A 22,411-nucleotide genomic window follows, 5' to 3' on the forward strand; every position below is an offset into this window, starting at 1 on the left:
AACATGTGAACTGCATAATGGATTCTGAATTAGAGAGTTCCTGCTCTCTTCTAAGCAGTCACATATATAGGGGTTTTGGGAGCCCATTTATTTTTCTTAGTATCTCATAAACTTGTTATATGAAGACATTCAATGAAACAGATTTTTATGAAGTACCTCAGCGTGATTATTGTTGTCCTTAAGCAGGCAGCTCTGTATGCCTGGGATAAGGTCACCCCACAGGGCAGTGCTGATGTATTGGTAGGGATTCCTTCTGATGATTTTAATTCTTTTGAATTAATTCTTCTCTTCAGAATGGAGAGATTTTGGTATTTCCAGAAGATGATTTTTATTTCCAGAAGGTAATTTAGAATGATTGCATGAGACACACTGAACTGCATTATTTTATGTTCATTTTACTTTTTTGGTACATAGGACCAATAGTTGAATTAGTGCAACAATAAAGACAATGTTGTCTTAACCTATTTTTTCTAATGGAATAAATAATTCTCTGTGAGCATTTATGAAATGCAAGGATATGGAAACAAGTGGAGTAAGAGAGAAAAATGCTTTTCTTCATTCACTGTCGGTAACTCAGAAGAGGAATGCTCAGTCATGGCAGTAGAACTCCAGAAAGAGTGCATATATAGAAGTGAGCTCGCTGGACAGGAATCTGCAATAGCAAACAAAATAGCATGTTGGAGCAGAGATCAGTGGATACTTGTCTCTCTGAACAGCCTGCATAAAAATGAAAGGGGAACACAAGTGTTAATATAAAATTATCTAATAGTATTTTTCTGTAGCTGTGGTGGTCTAAAGCCACAGGCAAGAAAAGAACTGTAAGTAGAACTAATCTTTTGTTAAACCAGCCAGTACAGCTGGAAATTTAAGCAAGCTTTCTGAAGAGACTTGCATGTCTAAAATCTTCTCTGACTTTTCAACTGTATTTTTAGATGGTCTAATAAAAGATTACTTCTACCCACAGAGCTTGTCTAGAGCTTAAAATTATGCAAGTTATGTATTTTTTTTAAAAGTTTCTCTGTATAAACTTATTTTTATTTTTTGCCTGTTTGCATTCCTTCCATTTTGTTGGTAACTTTTTAAAAATACAGAAATAGCAAAAATTCTTCATAGTATTCCCAAGCCTGATCTCATTTGTCAGGAGGATGTGGAGGAATCCTCTTACATGAGTATATAAACACTGACCTTGTATGGAAAGACAAACTCCTCCAACTTCAGAGTTAGTGAGACTGGGTCTGATTATGCTATTCATGATCTTGACATTGCACTGAAGTGTCTCTGTGTCGGGAAGGGAAGAAATGTATAAAACGTAAGGAAAACAAGTGACTAAATAAAAGTAAGGTTTATGAGGCAGTGTTAACAGCATGAATTCACGCAATTGTGACCCTTCTTGAGATTATTTTGCATCACATCTTCCTATGTAGAATTGAGGTTTTATAAAAACCTAGCTTGTGATTCTTGGTGAGGTAAATAGGTATTTTCCTCCTGGGATAGGGAGAGGATTCGCTGTGGGACTTGCCACCCTTTTGCTGAACCAGTGGCAAAGCTTGCTCAAGTGAAAAAAAAGAAGACCTGCTTTCCGGTTCTGTTTTCATCAGTAGATCACAGTCACAGAAACAAGAGTGTTTCAAACCAAACAACAGAAATACAAACAAAAAAACAAACTTGGGAGAAAAGCTAGTACGAGTGTGATTTCTGCCATTAATGGAGCTTGACAGGCATTTGCTGACAGCTCCCCACTACCTAGTCACTGGTGGTACCATTAGTAAATGAACTGTTCTTTTTTTTGTATTAACTTTTTTGTTTATACTAAAGCTATTACTGTTCTATAAGGCATCCTTAAACAACATACTTGGCTAAAATGACATGGAATGTCTTGCAATAAGCATAGAGGCTTGCGAAATCCTTCTGGCACTAGCATCTATAATTCCTACTTTCTGCCTTCATGGTTCGTTATATAATTCAGTCTGTTGTACAAAGAGCATAACATGAAACACATTTTTACTTTTTTAATTTTGATTTTTTTCTTTTTACAGTATATTACAAACAGCTTTAAAATTATTTTGGAGTATATTCCTGCTAGCACGTGCTGCATGTGTACTTAATATATGTCTATTACAAATGAGTTTATAATTAGATTTCTGCATATAGTTCTTTGTGATTTCAGATAGTAGCATATTCTGGGGGGATTTCAGTGCTGCTTTGAACTAAAATGTGTCATCTGAGCTTGAAAGCAAAGCAGGGCTAGATCTCGGTATGCTGTCAGAGACAGTTCTAGGAGCTGTACAGGAAATTATATCGGTTGTTCTGAGTTTGTTAAGGGATAACGTTCAGGCATAATCTTAGGGGACATTTGTACTCCCTGTGCATTGGTCTGAAAAGAGGCAAACTGAGTTGCGGCTGCCTGTCATGAATTTCCATAAATATAAATAAAGATTGAGTCCAAATTTTGGTCAGAGTAATTACCTGTGGTGTAATTATATTCCTCCTTCAGATTCAGTTGGATATAATATTCTCTTGGATTCCATGTTGCAAATGATAGAAAGTATTATTTATGTACTTTCAATAATGCTGCAACTTCATTTCTAAGTTTGTTGCATTTTTGGAATTGGGTACAGCGATTCCTGCTTTTAATCCTTTGAAGGGACTGGAAAGTGTTAGAATGAAACTCATCCTGTTTATGATTTGCTGTTTGCTACTTGCTTCCCTGTAAAGAAACAAAAAAGTAAAATGTTTTCCTCTCTTCTAGAACGCACAGATCATTCGAAGTCTGTAAAAACCACTCATTCAGTCTTCAAATCTGCACGGTTCTACCTTCATCATCCAACGCCCATCTGTGAGAGCTACTTCCTGTCTAACAGCGAGCTGTCAGAAGACAGTTCTGGTATTGGACATGCTAGACCTTCCTCAAGTGCTATCTTGCAGAATTGGAAAAAAGCACATCGTCATCCGCGTGTTTTCTCTGTTTGTCATAACAAAGATGGTGGAAATGAATTCTGTCCGCTCGCTGCAGAAGCAGATTACAGCAACAGCGAGTATCTAAATGTTAGCACATCTTTGGGGAATGAAACGCCACGGAAGCAGCTACTTCAACGTGGAGGAAGAGAAGCAGAACAAAAGGCAGCTAGAAATTATCCTTCACCAAGTAGCCAAACCACTCGCCTTAATGAGAATGTGGAGAAAGACCTACCACCGAGACAGAGCACCCACTCCACTGGTAGCTTAGATGAACTCTGGATTAAGTTTTTGGAGTGCCAGAAGAGACACCAGCACCGTGATTTTAAGAGTAACAGTGAGCTGTCCCTTGTTGAACGCCTTGATCGGTTGGCCAGGGTCCTTCAGAATCCCATTCAGCATACACTAATACCAACAAAATCTGAAAATAATGTCTCTGAGAAGAAAATAAAGGGAAGAGAACAGAATAAAGTAAAACTGCCAGAAAAAAACCTGTCTGAAAACACCTTAGAGCCTAATGCAACACATGTGGAAGAAAGACCACGAATAACCCATGATAAAAATAACCTTGTTGAGCTCGGGAAAAATAGGTCAGGAGAGAAAATTATCCGCCACATGAATAAAATTTTGGAGCACCAGCAGTACTTGGAAACTCCTAGTGACACTTCCACGGAGACAAAGCTTAGTAGAGATCACAGCACCACGATCAGTTCCACCACCTTAGAATCAGATGTGATGACCCAAACAGAGACAGAAACTGCTACTCAGACTGAGGTGAGCAGTTCCATTTCCACCATTGATACTGCCAGGCTGATCAGGGCTTTTGGGCATGAAAGAGTGCGGCTGTCACCAAGACTCTCCCAACTTTATTGTACAATCAACCACCAGAAAAGTCGGTCTGAAAAGTGGGACAAGGGAAGTGGCGAAGAAGTGGGTGTAGAATATCCAAAGGTCACTTCTGAGAGACACAAGAAAAGGAAAGATATCCAGGTATGTGGTCGGTTAGACCAAAAGATAATTTTAACTGATCTTTACAGGAACTCTTAAACTGCTGTACAGCAGAGTTTGTTAAAATTTTCCAGAGAGTGTTGTTTATACGGTAGGCTTCTGTCTTTGATCAAACAAGTCCCTCTGCCTTTCCAGGAGTAAGGACAAGATCAAAATATCTTAAAACATCAATTGTGCTTTCTTTCCCTTTGTTCTTATTTGTCTTTTTTCTCTTCCTTTGTCTTGGGAAGCCAGATCCTGCTGTATCTGATTTCTAGTTACCTGCAGGTGCTTTGCTGTAGCAATCCTAAAGACAGTGGTGGTAAGTTGAGGTTGTAGATTTTGACTTCGTATTGCTACCTGAATATCTCTGGGCAATGATAGATACCATTTCATAAACAGGGGAATTATTATTTGAATTTTATTACTGTTTCTCTATCTCAAATGTTGGAATTACTTTGTCTTGATGAGTGTTGGTTGTAAGCTTCTTCAGTTTTTCTATTTGACAGTTTAGGTGTATTAAAAGACCAATTCTTGACCCTAAGGATTCTAGGTGAAAAGTCTGGAGTAAAGCTGTTTTAAAGTGGAGAAAAATCTTTCCCATCATTTTAGTTGAATATGTCCGTTGCCCTTTGGAGGAGAAATTCAAATCAATTTCCCAAAAGGGAGCCTTGGCATTGATTTGGTGATTATAGTAAGAAATTACAGACTTTTGGTGTTCTGTAATATACATTACTGCTGAAAAGTACAGGAACAAGTGAGAAATATCTTTCTTTTTTTTGTACTACCAGAAGAAAGTGGTATTGTCATCATTACTAATAGATTTCATTGAAACGAGTTAGGGTTTTTTTATAGAAACAACTCAAACTCGTTCTATGTGTCAAGTAAGCTAATGAATGCATGTCTGGGGGAGAAACAGTCTTTTTCAAGACTAAGAATGGTTTAAAAAATATTGTTATTTATATTTTTATTTGTAATATTTATTTAAAGGTAAAATAAAGTGGTCATAAACATTGCAACATTAGGACCATTAACCAGAACACTGACCATCTAACAATGAAATTAGGATCCAACGTTTCTCGCAGGGTTGTGGTATTTAGGAGATGATTTTATTCCATGGCTATTTGGACCTTAAAACCAACGTCTAATCTTTTGCCTGTTAAAATCACCTGTGAAATAACTGATTGCAGTAGTACTTATCTGAGAATAAAGGCTCACTGTTCCCAGTGCTTGATGTTGCATTGAAGCCATGTGGCTTTAGAAAGTAGTATCTTCTATTTGCTGATGTAGTGTTCTTTTTAAAAATACATATAGACAGACACATGACCCACCTTAAATAAGGAGTGAGAGAAAATTGATGACAAAATGGCGAACTTAGTTTAAAATCAAAATTTTGGTAATTTCTGTGATGCTTGGCTGAGCAAAAATCAAGCTTTATTTTTTTTTAGTTGCAAATATCTGTGGTTCAGAGACAGATATTTATTTATAGCAGGAGCCCTACTCCTAGAGAGACTACTGTATGAATCTTTCAGGCAAGTGCTGCATTTTGTAGCTCGTTTTTTTTATGACAGCCTATTGTCAGCTCTGCTTCCAGAAAACTTGGTTACAGCTTTTTTTATTTATAGCTGCTGAACCCACCCCAGAAGGTTTTTTATCTATTCCAGTTTCTGTTATTTCTAAAGCACTCTTCAAGCTGCCATCTGGTAGCAGGTACAAAGCTAAAGGTTGTGCTATTCAGCTGCTGAAGGGCTTTGAAAGCACTGCACTGAATATTCTAGTCCAAATAGGAATGTGCATGTCAATATTCAGTATTGAATGGCTGCTTATATTTATTTCTGCGGGCTGATATGCATGTGCATGTAAATGGGTTATCTTGGGGTTTTTTTCCTTCCTTTATACTCCCTTTTGCTGAGCACATACTCGAATTTGCCTCTGTTCTCTGAAAGAAGATACATATCTACAACATCTGTCTAGTGCACTCTGCTAGAGCTGTAATAGTTTTATAAAACTAAAAAACCAGTTCTTGCCAGTATGCGTGAGAGTAGAAATTGCCTCCTTTTAATGTTGAAATGAAATTATGTTTAGCATTGAAGTGGTGATAGCAGAGGTTCAATAAAAAGGTAATAAAAAAACCTCTGCTCATTTCCATCATGGCTAGCGTTATGAGTTACTAATAGGATACTAATTGCTATGATCAAGGAAAAAAGAAATCTGTTTCATAATTAAAAATTAAATTCAGCGGAGTTGCAGAGATCGGTCTGTGCTGCACTGTTGGATTTGAAGCCTGGGGAAGCACTGTCAGTTAATTGCTGTTAATAAAGCACTAACCTTCTCTGTATTTTATATAACCAGAAAGCTTGTGGACTAGATACATTACACTTACAGAGTATATTCCTTTCTAAATGGCTGTAAAGTTATAACATGTCATAAAATTGAAATTAATTTATTATTACAGAGTTGTGCTGCTTACATCCCCGCAGCTGGCACTTCTGTTTGTGTGAATGGTGAAGATGTGAAACTGGTGTTTTGCCTAAGTCATGCTCTTACCACCTGTCTTCTATTTCTTGTTTTTATTGAGTTTAATTTTCTTCACCTGGAGAACTTTGTGTAATGAGGGTCACAGGGTGAGACAACTTCCCATGTTTTGAAAGGCCTTTGCTCTTTCATGCCAATGGTACAGAATTGGAGCTCATTGTGAATTTACAAATCAACATGTTCATCTTTCAAGGCAATTTGTCCCTCCAGCAAACCAGCAACCTTTAAAGGCTTTTTGTTTGAGAGGGTAGGAATATAGGATTCAGTTTAGAGGTTATTCTCCTTCTTTCCAAAGTAGTTTGCAGCTTCTCATGGAAGTCCAGCCAACAAATGATCTTGCCACAGCAAAGGTTTTTTGTAAGTCTGTCTTGACAGGCCACATTGTCCCATGAACTTTGAACAAATGAGTTGGAGGATGCTCAGCACTGTACAGAATCTGATCACAGGCAAGCTCTTGCCTTACAGAAATAGTGCACTTTTCTTACTCTAACAGGATGCTGAAAGTGCATGAGGATAAAGTCAAGGCTGGCTGTTGTGTGACACAGCAATAAAAGACACCAATCAGCCTGTGATAAACATCTAAATAACAGAATGAACGTACAACAAGTAAAGAGTGATGGCTATAGCTTTTTTGCTGTTTAAAACCCACTTTCTGATCATTTTGGTTAGTATTTCAGGAATTTCTCTTTTTGTGCATGTTTGTTTTTTCTAGAGTGCAGTCTCCCTTTCATTGGATTCAGCTTCTACAAGCAGCAGTTCTTGGGGGCCAAGCTCTGCTCTTAGTAACAAGCGACGGACTCGGATGCTAAACAAAGGTATCCAAGCAGGTGAGTTGTTGAATCCCAGGCTTCTCTTTTCTGTATTTGCTTCTGCCTTTCATCTCTGGAAAACACTCTCCAAAGCCTGTTGCATGTTTCTGGTGATGGGTATGTACAAGCAGCATTCTTCAAATTCACTTTGAATGCTTTTAGAGAGAGATGTCATGTTCTAAGTAAAATGAGCCATTTCATTTCCTTTCTTGGTCTGCTTTTAATAGCCAGTTTTGTCACTTACTTAGAAGTTTATTAACCTCCTAAGCTTCTGATCCCTTTCAACAGCAAAGGTGGAGTAACTGTATTTTTTTATACGTTGTTTTTTCTGCAAGATATCTGCTACTCACAGAATGTATTTTGTAGGCATCCTTTACTTCAGAAGGCAACTGCAGTGTTTCATATTCTTCTTGGTAATATTTTGGATGTTATATTCTATTTAAAACAGAAGCTGATCCTGGACTGATGCAATTCTGCATTTGGGTTTTTCTGGTGGCAATTATCAGTTTTTTCATGGTTTTCATTTACATGCTAATTTCCAGTCATCAGATTGAATAACAGCTTTGTTTTATTCATCAGACATCAATTATTTGTTTATTACTGCTTTTTTCTGTTTCACGTGCAAGTGGGTTGAATCAGAAAAGTATTTTCATGGCTTGTTTTCAAGATCACATTATGACTTTTTGAATGTTAGTTGACACCTTCCACCTTATATGTTTCTGTTAAATATTTGTGCTGGCGTTTCTGTTAAACATTTGTAGTGCTGTGAGCAAACCAATCTTCTATAGCTAAAACATAGTTTCAGATGGGACGCACTGGATAAACTAATAGGTCCATGAAAACCTGCAGTTCCATTGTCCAAAATGTAAAGCTGTGTGTTGAGCTGCCATTGGGTCTTTCAGCAGTGGATTTGAAGTTGGTTCTTCTGAGAGTCAACTCAGGTCCCCAGCCAGGGGCATGGTTCAGGTTTAATTCCTGCCCCCCATATATGTGTGTGTATATATACATGTGTGTGTGTGTGTGTATATATATATACACACACATATATACATGCTTGCTTTGCTCGGGGCACTTTACACCACTTTAATTTTACTCAGATTATCATATAGTAACAATCCTGAGTCACTCTAAACTCTCTTTGAATTGGAAGTGGGAATAGAAAAGATTTTGCCTTTTGAAAGTGGGGTAAAGAAAGTGATCCAACTAAAAATTAAGGGTCATCCCCTGAACTATGCATGTCACGCGTGCTGATGTCGGAAGTCCTTCCAGCTTCTCTGGAATAAGATGTTCTGCTTCATTTTCAACTACAGGAGACTTGGAGATTGTGAACAGTGCAACTAAGAAAAACACTCGAGATGTTGGTGTGACTTTTCCTACCCCAAGGTCTAGCCAGCCAAATCAACGGCCACAGGAACCCTGGCATTGTGTTGATGGTATTTTTGGAGAGTCAGATGGTGTGGTCACAGATCATCAGGCAGCAGGAAGCAAGGATAAGCAGAAGGGACAGCCAGGCAATTTTTTTGTGGAGAAAAGGACTAAAAAGAGCAGGCTGCATTTACCACAAGGTCAGTCCAAAATACACTTTCGCTGCAGACCAGAAAAGCTGTACATCTCAACAGCAACCAGCAAAATATGTGAAGAGGATTAGCTAGGACACAGAGTAGTCTGTCAGTAGTACAGTCTGTCACTAGTACAGTCAGTTCTTATTCTGTTTTTAATCAGTGAATTTTAAACAGAAACACTTAAGTCAAGTGAACTCTCTAGTGCTCTATTGTGATGGCATTTTCAGTCAAGCTGTTAGAAACAACCTAGCCAGTAACGGTAGTAGGTGAGAAGCAATGAATAACGGAAGGAAAGATGAATGAGATGGGAATCATGTAGATACTAAATTTTGATTTTCAAGGTATAAAAGGTTCTGTTAAACTCTGGGTAACTGGTCGCTGTAAGTTGTACTTACTGTTTCATGTACTGAGGCTTCAAAGAACAAGTATTTTTTCAGGAGTACTTGAGGGAAGATTGTGGTACCTGAAGAACTAGACTCGTCTCCCTCTTTTAGCTAGAGTTGCATTTTTGGGCCGATGGTGTAGCCTCCTCACTTTTTTCTTTTTCTTTTAAATTTCCTGTCAGTCTTCACAATGTCATGATTAAATGTTTAAAAATATTTTCCTTAGTCATCATTGCTGTTGTTGTAGGGACAAATCATACTCTCTCATACTGGTTTAATTTAGAAATTTTAGAATATCTACTCAGAGTACTAGCTGATGTATTCAAATCCCATTATGTATGTAAACTGTGAGTAATCTAATTCTTGTATACATATTTAACATTTAGAAGATGTAAAGCATTTGATCTTCAAAAATATATATAAAATGTCATAGGGCTTAGGACAGCAGAGAGGCTCCTTGAAGAGATGTAATTGCTGATAAATAACTATTCTGTCTATAGAGAGAAACTTGCAAACTAAGCTATTTTGTGCTTTTTCAAAAGTGTTGTTTGATAAAGACTTGCTGGTTTTCTGACACTTGGCAGAGAAATTCTTTTGAAACTGCCAAAGGTGTCTGCTACAGAGTCCCACTGTTATTAAACTGAAGTGAGTATTTATTGCAGTGTTAAGCCACTGATTGGATTTAGCTAAGACCTTGGGCATTGTTGGGGTTTAAGCCCAGCCGGCAGCTCAGCCCTACCCAGTCGCTCGCTCACTCCCCTGTTGGTGGGATGAGGAGAGAATCGGAAGGGTAAAAGTGAGAAAACTCGTGGGTTGAGAAAAAAACAGTTTAATAGGGAAAGCAAAAGCGGCGCACACAAGCAAAGCAGAACAAGGAATTCCTTCACCCCTTCCCATGGGCAGGCAGGGTTCAGCCATCTCCAGGAAAGCTGGGCTCCATCACACGTAACGGTGACTTGGGAAGACAAACGCCACCACTCTGAATGTCCCCCCCCCTTCCTCCTTCTTCCCCCAGATTTATGGGCTGAGCATGATGCCATATGGTGTGGGACATCCCTGGGGTCAGTTGGGGTCAGCTGTCCCGGCTGTGTCCCTTCCTGACTTCTTGTGCCCCCCGACCTGCTCGCTGGCGGGGTGAGAGGCAGACAAGGCCTTGACTCTGTGTAAGCCCTGCTCAGCAATAACAAAAACATCCCTGTGTTATCCACACTGTTTTCAGCACAAATCCAAGACACAGCCCATACTGGCTACTGTGAAGAAAATTAACTCTATCCCAGCCAAAACCAGCACAGGCATAAACGGTCGTAGATGGGGATGGAAAACAGGCACATATATTGTGTACAAATCTTGATTCTCTTCTGTGGCCTTTTAACAGGGATTTCATGGTTCGTCCAAGCAGAAGACTTGAAATCTGAATCTAGGAAAGAAAACCATTCCAATTTCTTTTCTGGTCCTGGACCATCTTGGTTTGAACCATTGACCAGCACAAAGCCTTGGAGAGAACCTCTCCGGGAGAAGAACTGGCAAGAGCAGCAGCATGGCAACATGATTCGGCCAGCAGTTCCGGAAAGAGATGCTGAGCACAGGTCCTTGCAGCCATTCGTGAAGCTGACGCTACAGGTAAAGCCACACCTCGCTATAAGGCTGCTGAGATCTCGGTAGGGTTGCAGCAGTTATGCTGAATCTTTTGGAAACGCTTTTCGTTCCTTTTATTTTTTTATTATTTCACCTTTATAATCATTGGAAGTCAACGTGTTACAAACTGTTCCCGCTTAAAAAAAGAAAAGTCAAAAAAATCCAGTAAAAACAACAAATGCATCCTTTTTGCTTAAGGTAATCTGGCTTTCCACAATATACTTGTCTATTTGAATTGATCTAATATTTTAGGGCTTAAATCATTTGGCTTCAGGAACTAGAGGGAATGCAACTGACATAATATCAAGTCATACTTGCTTCCATGCAGAAATAATACTGTGTGATATATATAGTACATGATTAAAATGGGCTTTAATTCATACAGTGCAAACTCTGTGTGTGTGTACAAACACACACGTGCATTACGGTGAACACTTCAGATCAGGAGTGATTACTCTAAATACCAGTGGAAAAATACCAGATACACTGTACAGAAATATTTTTGAAAGAGATCATCCACGCAAATGAAATGTAAATTGGGAAGTGCTAACTAAGGTCTGAAGTTTATCTAAGTTCAGTTGCATCTGTTTGTGCACTCAGAGACTGCCCCATGATGGAAGTGGGAGTGTGGCAAATGGAGATGGCTTCCAAAATTCCACTTCTTAACCAAAACAAATTCCTAATGTTGATGTGCCCACTAGTTTATAACAAGGGAGATTGTAATTTATAGAATCTTCTGTCCTATGGGCTCAACTTTAACTTTTTGCTGTGCTTTTTTGAGAAGAGGTTTATGTCCCTTTTCCTAATCATTTTAGCAATTTTTTTTTTCTTTCTGCCCAGTTAGTTTTCTGGTTGCTGACAAACAGTTTGTTTAACACGTTCTCTGAGGATCTACCCAGCATTAAGGATGCAAGATTTTGTACTTTATAACAAATACTACTTTGGGATTTTTTTTCCCATGCTTTGCTAATGGTGTTAAGATATTTTGTTTATTCCCTTCCAGTTGTAGGGAGACAGTCTGGCCACTTTAGACTTTGTTTTGTGTCATCCCGTCTTAGGAGGCTCTTGCAGTGCATCGCCCCGATTTCATCTCCCGTTCTGGAGAGCGTGTGAAGCATCTGAAGCTTGTAATGGAGGAGAGGAGGATACAGAGTGTGCTGCAGTCTGAACGAGAAGAGCTATTTAATCCTCCAGAGAAAAGAAAGGGCTACAGGAGTGCAAGTCACATGCTGTCTGACAGAGGTACCTTCATGGTTCTGCTTTGTACATTCTATAGAAACTAGTGAATTTCCACATTATCCTTAAGGGTGTGTGTATTTTTAATAAAGTATTACAATTACTTAACATTATTGTCTATAAGAATCCATAATTTATAAAGGAGTCACATTGTTGCAGTAGTATTCTTTGTGAGAAGTAGACTTGTTCATTCTTATCTCAAAAATTTTCCATTTAGGTTTTCTGATTAGCGAAAAGAGAAGAACAATTCCAAAGAGTGAAATGGTTCAAAGATCTAAACGGTAAGGTTGAGAAAATTTTGTTTCAGGAGGATAAGTGACCTGGGTAGAAAAGATGGATGAATGGTGTCTGCGGTCAGAGAATTGAGTGTTGGGGATAACTCAGCTTTTTCAGTGCAAGATGTAGGCACCTTATCAGAGGGACAAAGCACCTATTTGGAAAATCTGAGAAACAAGATCATTTTGGACAAATGATTTCTGTAAGTAAACCTGAGTATTCTGCTGTAGTGTCTGCCATCCAGGCACTACAGCAAACTCTGCAAGTACTGGAGCCTGAAAGGAGAAGAAATGTAGGGTGTGGGCCACTAGAGTGTCTGTATAATTTTAAACATTAACAAACTAGGTAATTGGTGCAAGAAGTGAGGTTTCATTTCACCAAATGAAAGTAACTTGATGTAAGAAATAATTACTCACAAAGGAATACAGAGGCTTTTACCCTTGAAGAAAACCACCTTACGATAGATTTTTTTTTTTGCCTTATTTTTGACTCAATTCATTATAAAATGCACAGTGCACTAACAATGTATTAAATATTTGGAGTATCTATACTACAGAGAGAGCATGTGAAGGTATAATAAAAAATTGAGCGTATTGCAGCTAGATTCTGAAACAGTAGTGGGGTCAAGAGGAGGTGGTTTGGAAGAGTACCAGTTGAGAAACAGCATAAATACTTAAAAGTAAATTGGGGACTTATGAAGTCATCTCTGTTAAGTTGTAAAGTTACATAAAAATACAATGATACTGTAAATTTTTTAGAGTCAAAACAAAACAAAGGTCGAATGTACCTTGAGGCAAGGGATATTTTAAGTAGTTGGGATTTCAGCATATATGCAAGTGCTTTGTGGCGTTGAAGTCTTGAAATGTGCAGGCAATGTGCAGGGAAGGGTTTGTGCTGTGTGAAAGGGACAATACCATGGGCCAGGACTGTTTCACAGCATCTTCCTCGCTAGCGGCAATGGGATGGAGCACACCTCAACAGGTTTGCAGGTGACACTGAACTGGGAGGACCAGTCAGGGTGCTGGAGAGTAGGTCTACAGTTTCTAGAGATCTCTGGAGGCTGGAGGAAAGGGTGAAGAGGAATCTCATGAAGTTCAGCAATGACAAATACCAAGTGTCTCCATGGGACAGAAACCCCCTCCAAGGACACCCCGGTGGCAGTGTCTGAGGACAGACTGCCTGTGGAGTGGCCCTTCTGGAAAGGGCCTTGGGGGCCCGGGAGCTGCTGGGCAGCAGATCGAACACGAATTGGCAGTACGCTCTGGCAGGGATGAAGGCCAGCTGCACGCTGCATGTCATGCAGGTGGAGGGAAGTGGATATTCCCTCTGCTGAGCACTCATGGGACCACAGCTGGATCCTGTCTCCTGTTCTGGGCTGTCAACAAAGTGGCCTGAGGCTGGTGGAGGCCACCAAGACACTCAGGGGACTGGAGCCCATGGTGGATGAGGAGAAGCTGTGGAGCCTGGGTTGGTTTGGCCTGGGGAGGAGGAGGAGGAGGCTGAAGGTTGTTTGGCCTGGGAAGGAGGAGGAGGAGGCTGAAGGTTGTTTGGCCTGGGAAGGAGGAGGAGGAGGCTGAAGGTGAGGATCTGGCAGTGGCACTTCCCTGCCAGAAGGAGGGTTTAGAGAAGGCAGAGGAAGACTCTTCTTGGAGGTGCACGGTGCCAGGCCAAGCAGCAGCGATGTGTTACAGGCAGGAGAAATCCGAAGAGGAGAGGAGGAAGCCAGTTCTTCAGGAGGAGGGTGGTGAAGTGGTGGACCAGGGCCCTGCAGAGGTGGTAGAGCCGGCCTCCTTGGGGAGTCACAGGTTGAGAGGCTGAGGCCTGAGCAACCTGATCTAGCCTTGAAGTTATCCCTGCGTCGAGCAGGAGGTTGGTCTAGGTGACCTCAGGAGGTGCCTTCCAACCTCCGTTACGCTGTGATTCTACAAAATGTCTACTGAATATATACAATATATATGTTGTTATATATGATGGTAGAGTCTAAAAATAATGTTTTATTTCAATTTTAAAGTATTTTTAGGGCGTTATTAGAGAGGTGACAGAAGTGGTAAATATGGGAAATATGTCTGTTCCCCAAGGAACACATCTCCCCATGTTTTACCTGAAGTAGAAGATTCAGGTTCGGGTCACTTGGACTGTGAGATCGATGTATCTGAACTCGTATATTTTCAGAAACTCTGATTTCGTAATAACCAAAGTCAGCAGGATTTCTATGGAGACTGATTCAGGCAGTCACACTTGGTGACTTTTTTTTGTTCTTGCTGCTGTCATACTCCAGCTCTCAGTTGGAGCTGAGAAGTAATTTATTCTGTACCATTCTTTCGAAATCCACACCTATAATGAGTGCAGAAGCTTTTTCTTTTTCTCTGTGAGGGTATAAATGGAATTTCTCATGGCAAATTAGCTAGAAGTAATGAAAACAATTTTTAATGAATTTACCTATAATTCTGCATTGCCCACTTCTTGCTCTAAACATCTTTATGGTGGGATGGTTTGTCAGGGATAAATCTTGATCTTGTGTTGAGGGGAGCCCTAGAATGGCAAAAGCATTTAGAGGATGGTGAGGTGGTAGTAAAGCAAAGCCCCAAATCTTGGCGGTATCCCTCCCTCCATCCAGTAACACACGCATAGACCTAGCACCCTCTGCTGCCTTCCAGCAAAGCATAGGAGGAGTAAAAGAAATGTGAAAATGTGATTTATTTTCTCTTTTCTGTAGCGGTAATCTGGGTAGTGACATTTTTAGGAAAGATGACCTCCTAAGAGCAGCTGCAGAGAGTAGGAAAATAGGGATCCACAGGAAGGTAGGTCACTGGAAGGAGTGCAGTTTCTTTTTTTTTTTTTCATTTTCTTTTTTTTTTTTTTGGTGTTGGATGTGTATTTGCTTGCTTATCAACTCCACTGTGAAGTCTGATGGACTGGTAAACACATTTGTGTGGGGGACTGTAGAAGCTACAAACATTTTTGGCTCTCCCTAGCTGATGCTGGTGAATTAGACAGGAGGGAAAATTCAGTCCAAATTGAGATTTGGATTTGATTCCTTGCTTTTGTGATTCTGCCTACTTAGTTATGCATTATCGTAGAGCTTCCTATTTGTTTTCCAGCTAACTTCTCATCCTTCTGTCCTTTAAAACATGCAAGTGACACCTAACTTGTGCTGATGAAATAGCAAATGCCTGCAAACTGATACACATTTGCCTCCCTCACTTCTCTTGCTGGGCTGAAGTATTATTTCTTTTCCTGATGGAATTAGTACTGAGGCAACTGTCAAAGGTGCCCCTCCTGGCTGGTGGGCTGTATTGATTTGCAGCGTTCAAATGAAGTGTGTCAGAGTGCTTTCAGATAATATGAGTTGAAGGCATAGATGTGTTTACAAATATTTTTAAGTGCCAACAGTAATTATGCAAAGATATACTGATGTAAGAATGAAACAGTCTCTAAAGGAGCATAATGCAGTATTGTATCTGTAACAGGTTGGCTTTAGTGTTTTTTTCTATTTGCTGATTATCAAATCAGCATGTTAGGAAAAGAGTTAGAGTAAGATCTGTCTTGCTGGAAATATTACAGGACTGAAATTTTTGGACATCATCAATTTTCACCTCCCATAAACCACAACGTTTTTGAAGCTGCAGATTTCTTGGCAGCCACTGTCATGAAATTAGTAAAGCTTTATGATGTCAGAGGAAGATTTGGGGAAGGCAGTGTGAGCCATACGCTGCCATCCAAGCTCTCGGGTTCCTCCTTTAGATGGTAGCACGTAAAGCAGACTGGAATAGTGCACTGACTCTGCTGAGCACCTTCTGTTCAGCTCAAAGCATCCCTCACCTAAACTGGGGCAACATTGTTGAATGTTGAAAATACTAAAATATTGAAAAGATGCCTAAATGGCTTAGCTCAGGTTATTCTTGTGATAAAAATATTGCTATTGGTGGATAAACATGTTGCCCAGCATCAGCATATCCTCAAAGCAATGGGGCTGTTCTGTACTGAAGATACTGAAGCTCTACCTTTCGCAGCTGGGTAATCACATCAGCTGTCTGGTCATTTTAGTGTTATAAATATTCCTTTTAGGAGGGTGCTGCTTGTAAGAGAAGGGCATTATGGGCTGTGGGAATTTCCGGTATCACAACTGCTATATATTCTGCATTTTCCCTGTGTGACACTAGTAAACCCCCAAATAAATGTTTCTATGCTGTGGCTGGCCAGTAGCCTTTAACAGAATGTGAAGATAAACCAGAGGATGTTGTTTTTATATCAGTAAGTTCCTTCCTTCCAAGTCACTATTTTTGACTTTTTGTATTTACATTTAAGGATCTATGAGCAGCTGCCAGAGGTGCAGAAGAAGCGGGAGGAAGAGAAGAGAAAAATGGAATATAACTCATACCGCCTGAAAGCACAGCTTTACAAAATGGTAGGTGTTCTGGTCAAGTATTTTTATTGGAACATTTTAGAATCTTTTTTTCTTGAGGTCACAAGTATTGCAGCATTATAGTAATATTTACTAGATGTTAATTCTGTGGTGTTATTTTGCAACTTCTAGATGGATAGGATATATCAGCATTTAATCAGGGTCAAAGCAGTCAAGCTTAGCAAAACACGGAACACAAAAATCCCCCTACGTAACCTGAAATCCTTCCAGTACCTACACGTGGTGTATGGAAAAAAGACAAGGAATCATGGTCCAGATTAAAGCATACAAAAAAGGTCTTGGGCAGTCTTGAGGGCAGAACAGAGGGATTGTGGAGCATATTTAAAGAAGATATTCCATGGGCAGGCTCTTTGACCTGAAGGCTGCCGGTTTTGCTCTTGTGTACCCTTGCTGTAGGTGGATTTAGCTTACCCAATTCACAGCCAACTTTGCAAACAAATCCTGGAGTCATCATTCTTAATTTTTCTCCAGTGGAGTACTGGCAGTCCTGGTGGTAATTTGTTAACTTTGGGGGCTGTGGATTTCATCATTAAGTGTTTGTTCAGCTGATGGTGTGGTCTTACCACACTGGCCTGGATCAGCCTCGAATCTCCTCTGTCTGGCAAGTTGTAGAATAAACCAGTGTCCCTAAGTGTGGGTATGACTAACTTTGAACCACATACACTTCTAGAGCAGCTCAAGAACGGTTTCTGTGCTGGGGCCTCACCACGTAACCAGCAGCAGCGCAAAGGTGGGGTGAGGACTCCAGGATTTTGGTGAGCAGGAGAAGGAAACTGGGGGCCCGTTTTGCTGGGTTACTCTAGGACTCTGCTGAATCCTGCCTCAGTCTGCCTGGAAGCAATGAGATCCCTGCAGAGAGCTGTTTCTGTCCCAGCTAACAAGTGCTGCTAATGCTCTTCCCCTCTGGCTCTCCAAGCTGTGTAATGTGTTTAACAGACAGACACAAAGCACAGCTTTAATTAATGATAGGAAGATTGAAGAACCCTGTGCTAGAGATTCACCTGGGTTGAGCACTGTAAGTAACAAGGAAAGAGAGTGTTCTGTCCATATGCCCTCCCATGTGCACACATCTGATTATTTAGTATTTCTGGATAACAGGCAGTATCAATTTATACACAGTGATGTGGTGAATGTCCTGAGGAGGCCCATTTGTCCCCTCTGAGAAGTGCATCTCCAAAACTGACCAGTGTATCACTTTGGAGCTGCTCTTAGACATCCATATGCTTAAGCTTTCTCTTAAGACTTAATAAGAACTAAAAGTTGAGAAACAACAGTTTGCAATAAACACTGAGGTTCTAATCTGATTTACCTTCTTGCTCTTTAACTAACCCATACCATAAAATGTAGCCTTCTGGAGAACTCTGGCAGCAGGCAATAAACTGCATTATAAGCCTCAGTAGTTTAAGGACACGCATTAAAAATTAAAGCTGTGGTTTTTTTTTTTTCCTCTGGATCTTAAGGTTGCACTTCAGTTTTAGCATTGCAGTTTTTTCATGGCTGAGTTGTCCTACCAGAGTTGGAATAATAGGGCTAGTTATTTGTTGGGAACAGCAGTAATTGGATTTGAAAAGTCAGGGCTTGTAACACGATGTATTATCCAGAATACCTTCCTAATCTGATTGTGGGTATTTACCACTAGAATTACTTGAATTTGATGCTATGCTTCTGCAGGGTATATTCAGGATGGTTTTTTTTTCCACTAGTTTGAGAATTTCAGATGCTGGTACAATAAGGTCTTACGAGTTAATGAATGCTGTCAGTCATTGACTTGAAGTAGCGCAGTCATCTGGAAGCAGATAAGGAATCAGATCAAAAGTTTTGTATATAAGTGTGGTTTTGATTGGAAGAGGGATGATGATTCATTGCAGTAAATATTGTAATCTTTTTGTCTGCCTTGATGATGCAGAATAGCTGTAAATACATTGAATGGTTTGTTTAGAATTTGGTTAATGTGTTGCTGAGAGCATCAGTTTCTAAGCGGATCTGATTGTGCGTGAAAAAAAAGAACCGCAGATTTTGTGGCATGACTCCAAAGATGACACAGAGTATTAGGAGAAGAAAAACGGCTGGTACAAAAGCTAGACTAAAACGGTGTGTAATCTAGGGTTGTAGCATCTAAATGATTTGTAGCACTGTACCCAGACTGTGGGCTGAGTATCTCTCATAGCGGCAAGTTTGTGAACTGCCGACGTAGAGCAGCAGATCAGTACTCTGAGTCTTGTTTTAATTGCAGTCGCCTAGGGGAGTCTTGTTGTGCCTTATACAAACCTAGGAGGGGACTGTTCCTTCCACGATCATTTGGCATATATCCAGACAAAGCTTGGGAAAGGAGCAGGGGGCAGAGAGTTGAGTGTCCTGCTCGAGGTTTTTGTGTGGGTCAGTGGTGGAGCCAGGCATAGTACTCGTATCCTCTGACTCCCAGGTCAGTGCTTAGTGACATGACCTGTCCCTAAAGAAACCTTTGTCCTTCACTCTTTGGATTTTGATGCTAGCACTGATCATCTTGATGGGGAAAAGGTACACTCATGCCCCAGCCACTCCAGAGTGCACCTTACTAGGTGAAAGTGCATGCTCAGGCACCCTGTTCTGGAGTGTCCAAGGCTTATGCTCCTGTTTTCTTGCCTGACTTTGCACGGTGCAAATGTTAATTCCTGGTAGAGAAGCACTAATGAAACTGCAGGTGGGGAGGTTTTAAACTGCAGATGGGGATGTCTTAAACTGCCAGACCAGCGGGCTTAGCGAAGGAGAGTCTGAGCACTTATTCTCCTCTCCCAGCACCTGTGGCTGAACACTCTGTCTTAAGAGTGAAGTGTGCTTATATCCTAAATTTATCACATCTCAGCCATGATGTAATGTGGCCCTGGGACACTGGTTGCTTCTATTTCTGTCACTGATACCAAAGGAGTAGACATGTAAAAGTAAAACTAGGCGTACACCTCCCTAATAGCAGTACTGCTGGCTCTGAGGATGGGATTGCCTAGCAGTGCAGCGTGCGTGACATTTCTACAGGGTGTTGAGGGCTCACAGGTTAGGGGTGATTAAAATTTGGGAAAGGAAGCAATGAATTAAACATGTACACTGCCAGTCAGAGCTGCCAGTCAGAGAGGGACCTGGGGGGTGTTGATTGCCAGCCAGCTGAACATGAGCCAGCAGTGTGCCCAAGTGGCCAAGAAGGCCAATGGCATCCTGGCTTGTATCAGCACTAGCGTGGCCAGCAGGGACAGGGAAGGGATCTTACCCCTGTGCTCGGCACTGGTGAGGCCGCCCCTCGATTCCTGGGTTCAGTTTTGGGCCCCTCACTCCAAAAAGGCCATTGAATGACTCGAGCGTGTCCAGAGAAGGGCAACGGAGCTGGTGCAGGGTCTGGAGCACAGGTGTGATGGGGAGCGGCTGAGGGAACTGGGGGGGTTTAGTGTGGAGAAGAGGAGGCTGAGGGGAGACCTCATGGCCCTCTGCAACTGCCTGAAAGGAGGGTGCAGAGAGGGGGGATGAGTCTCTTGAGCCAAGGAACCAGCGGCAGGCCAAGAGGGAATGGCCTCAAGCTGCGCCAGGGCAGGGTCAGACTGGCTCTTAGGAAGGATTTCTTTGCAGAAGGGGTTGTTGGGCGTTGGAATGGGCTGCCCAGGGCAGGGGGGGAGTCCCCATCCCTGGAGGGGTTGAAGAGTCGGGTTGACCCAGCGCTGAGGGATCTGGTGGAGTTGGGAATGGTCAGGGTGAGGTTAATGGTTGGGCTGGAGGATCTTCAAGGGCTTTTCCAACCTGGATGATTCTGGGATTCTGTGATACATACTCATATCTGTACATACATAAGCATGGATAAGTGTTTGCTGAAGTATCCTCACCCCGGAATTTAAAGGTGTGTTAGGTATAACTGCATATTGATGCAATTTATGGGCCAGTGCTTCAGAAGAAAAATGAACACTAGCTTCTTAGAAATGTATTGTGAGGAGAAAACAAACAAAAAAACTTGTGTGTTTCCAGTGTGAGCTAGTATGTGGGACATACTGCTCTCTGGAGGCAGCGTGTGTCTCGTCTTTAGCTTAGGGAACCAAGAATAATGATCTTTGTGTCCAGGTTGAGGGATGAGATGCAACTGAGTTTATTTGGCTCAAAATAAGCCCCCGAATTAGTGAATATATATATGAATAGAATTGATATGAACAAAATTTCCTTACCTTTTGTAAAGTACAAGTGAAAATACTTATACAGGACACCTGAAATTAAGGGCTGGCAGTGTTGTTTTAAGGCGTTTATGTGCTACGGTGACAATGTGGGGCAATGCAGCGGGAGGTGAAGAGGGAATGAAATCACAGGTTTGTTAGCACTGAGTGAGGAGGGCACCCTCGGGAGGAAACAGTATGGGCTCATATATAACTGGAAACTTACCCAAATCCCTGTGCTAGAAGGCGAATGAGAGTACAGGCATCCTTAATTTTTCGAATTGTTAAATACTTTATTAAGACAGCAAAGTTATTTTTGTCACAGGATGCACGTGGGGCTGGGCTGATGTTCTGTCCCAGTATGCCTTTGCTTTTGTACTTTTAATTTCAAATAGAGCATAAAATCATATTCATCAGATAAGGGGATGGTGCATGCCCTTTAATTTTGGAAACTGTGTAGTTGAGACAGATTTCTGATCTGATGGCAGCATAAATCAGAACTCTTTCAACCCCAGTGAAATGAAAATGAATTTTGTGAGTTTATCAGATGCAAATTTGTTCCGTTACTGAAGCTTCTCCATTAGATGTAGTCATTTTTATAAATAGGGAGCATGGGAGAAACCTCCATAAAGGGGATAGCGAAATTATTGCTTTATCTATTTCCTTCTATCCCTTAAAAAAGAATAAAGATAGCATTCAGGAACACTAAACACTCTTTTGTTTATGGATGGGACATGTCCTTGGAGCCTATACAAGGTAGGGGCCACAAGGTGTCACTACCCCAAAGGAAAAAGCACATCCTTCGAGAGGTGTGAAACTGAATTGCACTTTACTTGCTGCTTTACAGTAAATCTTTTTTTTTTTTAATGTTTGTTTTTCATCCCCTTGGCTACATTTTCCCTCCTCTCAGCGACATGTTAGAGTTTTTTGTTTTGTACTCATTTCCTGGAAATGGAGCAAAGAAGCCAGATAACATCTAATTGCCGTCTGGGTTTGCTTATTAGGTTGCAAAAGGGCCTTCGAGCTGTTAAGACTGATCAGAGGTTTTGTGGTGTGAGACGTTTTGAGCCCTACTGAGGCTTGATGAAGTACTGAGGGCAGATTCCACACTGAGATTCATGTCAGCAGCTTTGTTTTTTCTATGTCTGTATGTAAGCAGAGTATATTCTGTACTGGTTTATACACTATAGTATGTGTATGTAGTCTGTACACACACAGTGCATACTCTGCGTTCGTATAAATAGCTGAGCTGTGTGTTGCGTTCATCTGTGTGATGCAGAAGGTCTCGTCAGGTAATGGCTGTATCATTCCCACTGCTGTTAGTAATATATGAGTTACCCAAAGCTTTTCCTTTATCCTCCACTCCTCTAAAGCCACGTAACGTGTATTCCACGCTTCACAACGTCAGCGATCTGCTGGCTGAGCTAGCAGAGTGATGAGGGTTTCG

The 22,411-nt window shown here is 40.9% G+C and overlaps 1 protein-coding gene across 3 annotated transcripts in view; it reads left to right on the forward strand.

Annotated features, from left to right (window-relative positions):
* Positions 1-22,411, forward strand: part of ALMS1 (ALMS1 centrosome and basal body associated protein) — a 74,756-nt gene that overhangs the window by 50,908 nt on the left and 1,437 nt on the right. For 2 of the 3 annotated variants that reach the window (XM_074821769.1, XM_074821771.1), the window contains 7 exons: positions 2,750-3,945; positions 7,190-7,304; positions 8,597-8,851; positions 10,607-10,851; positions 11,925-12,108; positions 12,320-12,383; positions 16,687-16,786. In XM_074821769.1, the coding sequence (XP_074677870.1) occupies positions 2,750-3,945; positions 7,190-7,304; positions 8,597-8,851; positions 10,607-10,851; positions 11,925-12,108; positions 12,320-12,383; positions 16,687-16,786 (2,159 nt within the window). The remainder of the gene's footprint in view (positions 1-2,749; positions 3,946-7,189; positions 7,305-8,596; positions 8,852-10,606; positions 10,852-11,924; positions 12,109-12,319; positions 12,384-16,686; positions 16,787-22,411) is intronic. The other variant, XM_074821770.1, reaches the window with a different exon arrangement.

The sequence above is a fragment of the Strix aluco genome, chromosome 4 (assembly GCF_031877795.1).
Source record: "Strix aluco isolate bStrAlu1 chromosome 4, bStrAlu1.hap1, whole genome shotgun sequence".
NCBI classification, from domain to species: domain Eukaryota; kingdom Metazoa; phylum Chordata; class Aves; order Strigiformes; family Strigidae; genus Strix; species Strix aluco.